The following is a 1,188-nucleotide window of genomic DNA, read 5'->3' as shown; positions in this document are numbered from 1 at the left end:
TGACAAATACCCAAATTTTCCGATGTTTAATATGTCATTAAAGATAATGATATGGAATGTTCAAGGAATTGGGAACAAATTAGCTGTTTTGAGAGAGCTAATTAGGATCAATGACCCCTCTATCTTAGCACTGGTCGAAACTCATATTAGTGGAGAGCAGGCGCAAAAGATATGTGACAGGATTGGCTTCTCAGGCCAATTTCGCGTTGAGGCTCAGGGTTTCAGTGGAGGAATTTGGCTTTTCTTGAGACAAGAGTTGATAGAAGTCACAGTACTAGACAATCAATCTCAACACATTACAGTTGAAATAAAAAAAGAAGGAAGAGGAACCATGGATGTTCTCGGCAATTTATGCGAGTCCAGATTCAACAACTAGACATGAGCTTTGGAGACAATTGGAAAATATTGGTCGAGCTTACAATGGACCGTGGATGCTAGCGGTTGATTTCAATGATACAATGAGCATGGCGGAGAGACTGGGAAAAGGTGGTTCAGAGATGGAAAAAGGTGCAAAGAGTTCTCGGATTGGGTTAATAACAATCAGCTTATTGAACTCGGTTTTTCAGGCCTTGAATTTACTTGGTGTCGAGGCCTATCTCAAGCAACTTTTAAAGCTGCTCGCCTAGACAGAGCTTTGGTGAATGATGAGTGGAGACTTTGCTTCCCGGAAGGAGTTGTTTGTAATTTGACCAAGTTGACTTCTGATCATTGTCCATTGCTCATTAATACCAATGGTTTTGCGCCTATCCCAACAGCCCTTAAACCTTTTAGGTTTCAAGCTGCGTGGATCAAACATGAGAAATTCGAGGAATTTGTGTCTACCTCTTGGGATCATAATTGTCCAAGAGATGTTGCATACCATGAGACGGAAACAAGGGAGAGTGGGCTATATGGCAGTGAAGATTGACTTCGAAAAAGCGTATGATAGGCTTAGATGGTCATTCATTCGAGAATCCTTGATGGAGCTTAGACTTCCTCAAAACATGGTTGAATTAGTAATGATGTGCATTAGTTCGACCAAGATGAGCATTTTGTGGAATAGTGAACCGACTTAATATTTCACTCCATCTCGAGGAATTCGCCAAGGAGACCCTTTATCTCCATATATATATGTGCTATGTATGGAAAGATTGGCTCATCTTATTGATAGAGAATGTCGCTTGGGGCGTGGAAACCGACTCGGGCTAG

At 41.4% G+C, this 1,188-nt stretch overlaps 1 protein-coding gene across 1 annotated transcript; it reads left to right on the top strand.

Moving 5' to 3' along the window:
* The first annotated feature begins 458 nt into the window (after positions 1–458).
* Positions 459–907, top strand: LOC110738605. Its single transcript, XM_021918997.1, has 2 exons — positions 459–507; positions 567–907. The coding sequence occupies exons 1-2, from the start codon at positions 459–461 to the stop codon at positions 905–907; spliced, it is 390 nt and encodes a 129-aa protein (XP_021774689.1).
* The last annotated feature ends 281 nt before the right edge of the window (positions 908–1,188 follow it).

Source organism: Chenopodium quinoa, unplaced genomic scaffold (genome assembly GCF_001683475.1).
Source record: "Chenopodium quinoa cultivar QQ74 unplaced genomic scaffold, ASM168347v1, whole genome shotgun sequence".
In the NCBI taxonomy this organism is placed as follows: Eukaryota; Viridiplantae; Streptophyta; class Magnoliopsida; order Caryophyllales; family Amaranthaceae; genus Chenopodium; species Chenopodium quinoa.
Note: the sequence above shows the minus strand (reverse complement) of the source record. Positions and strands in the feature narration are given on the sequence as shown.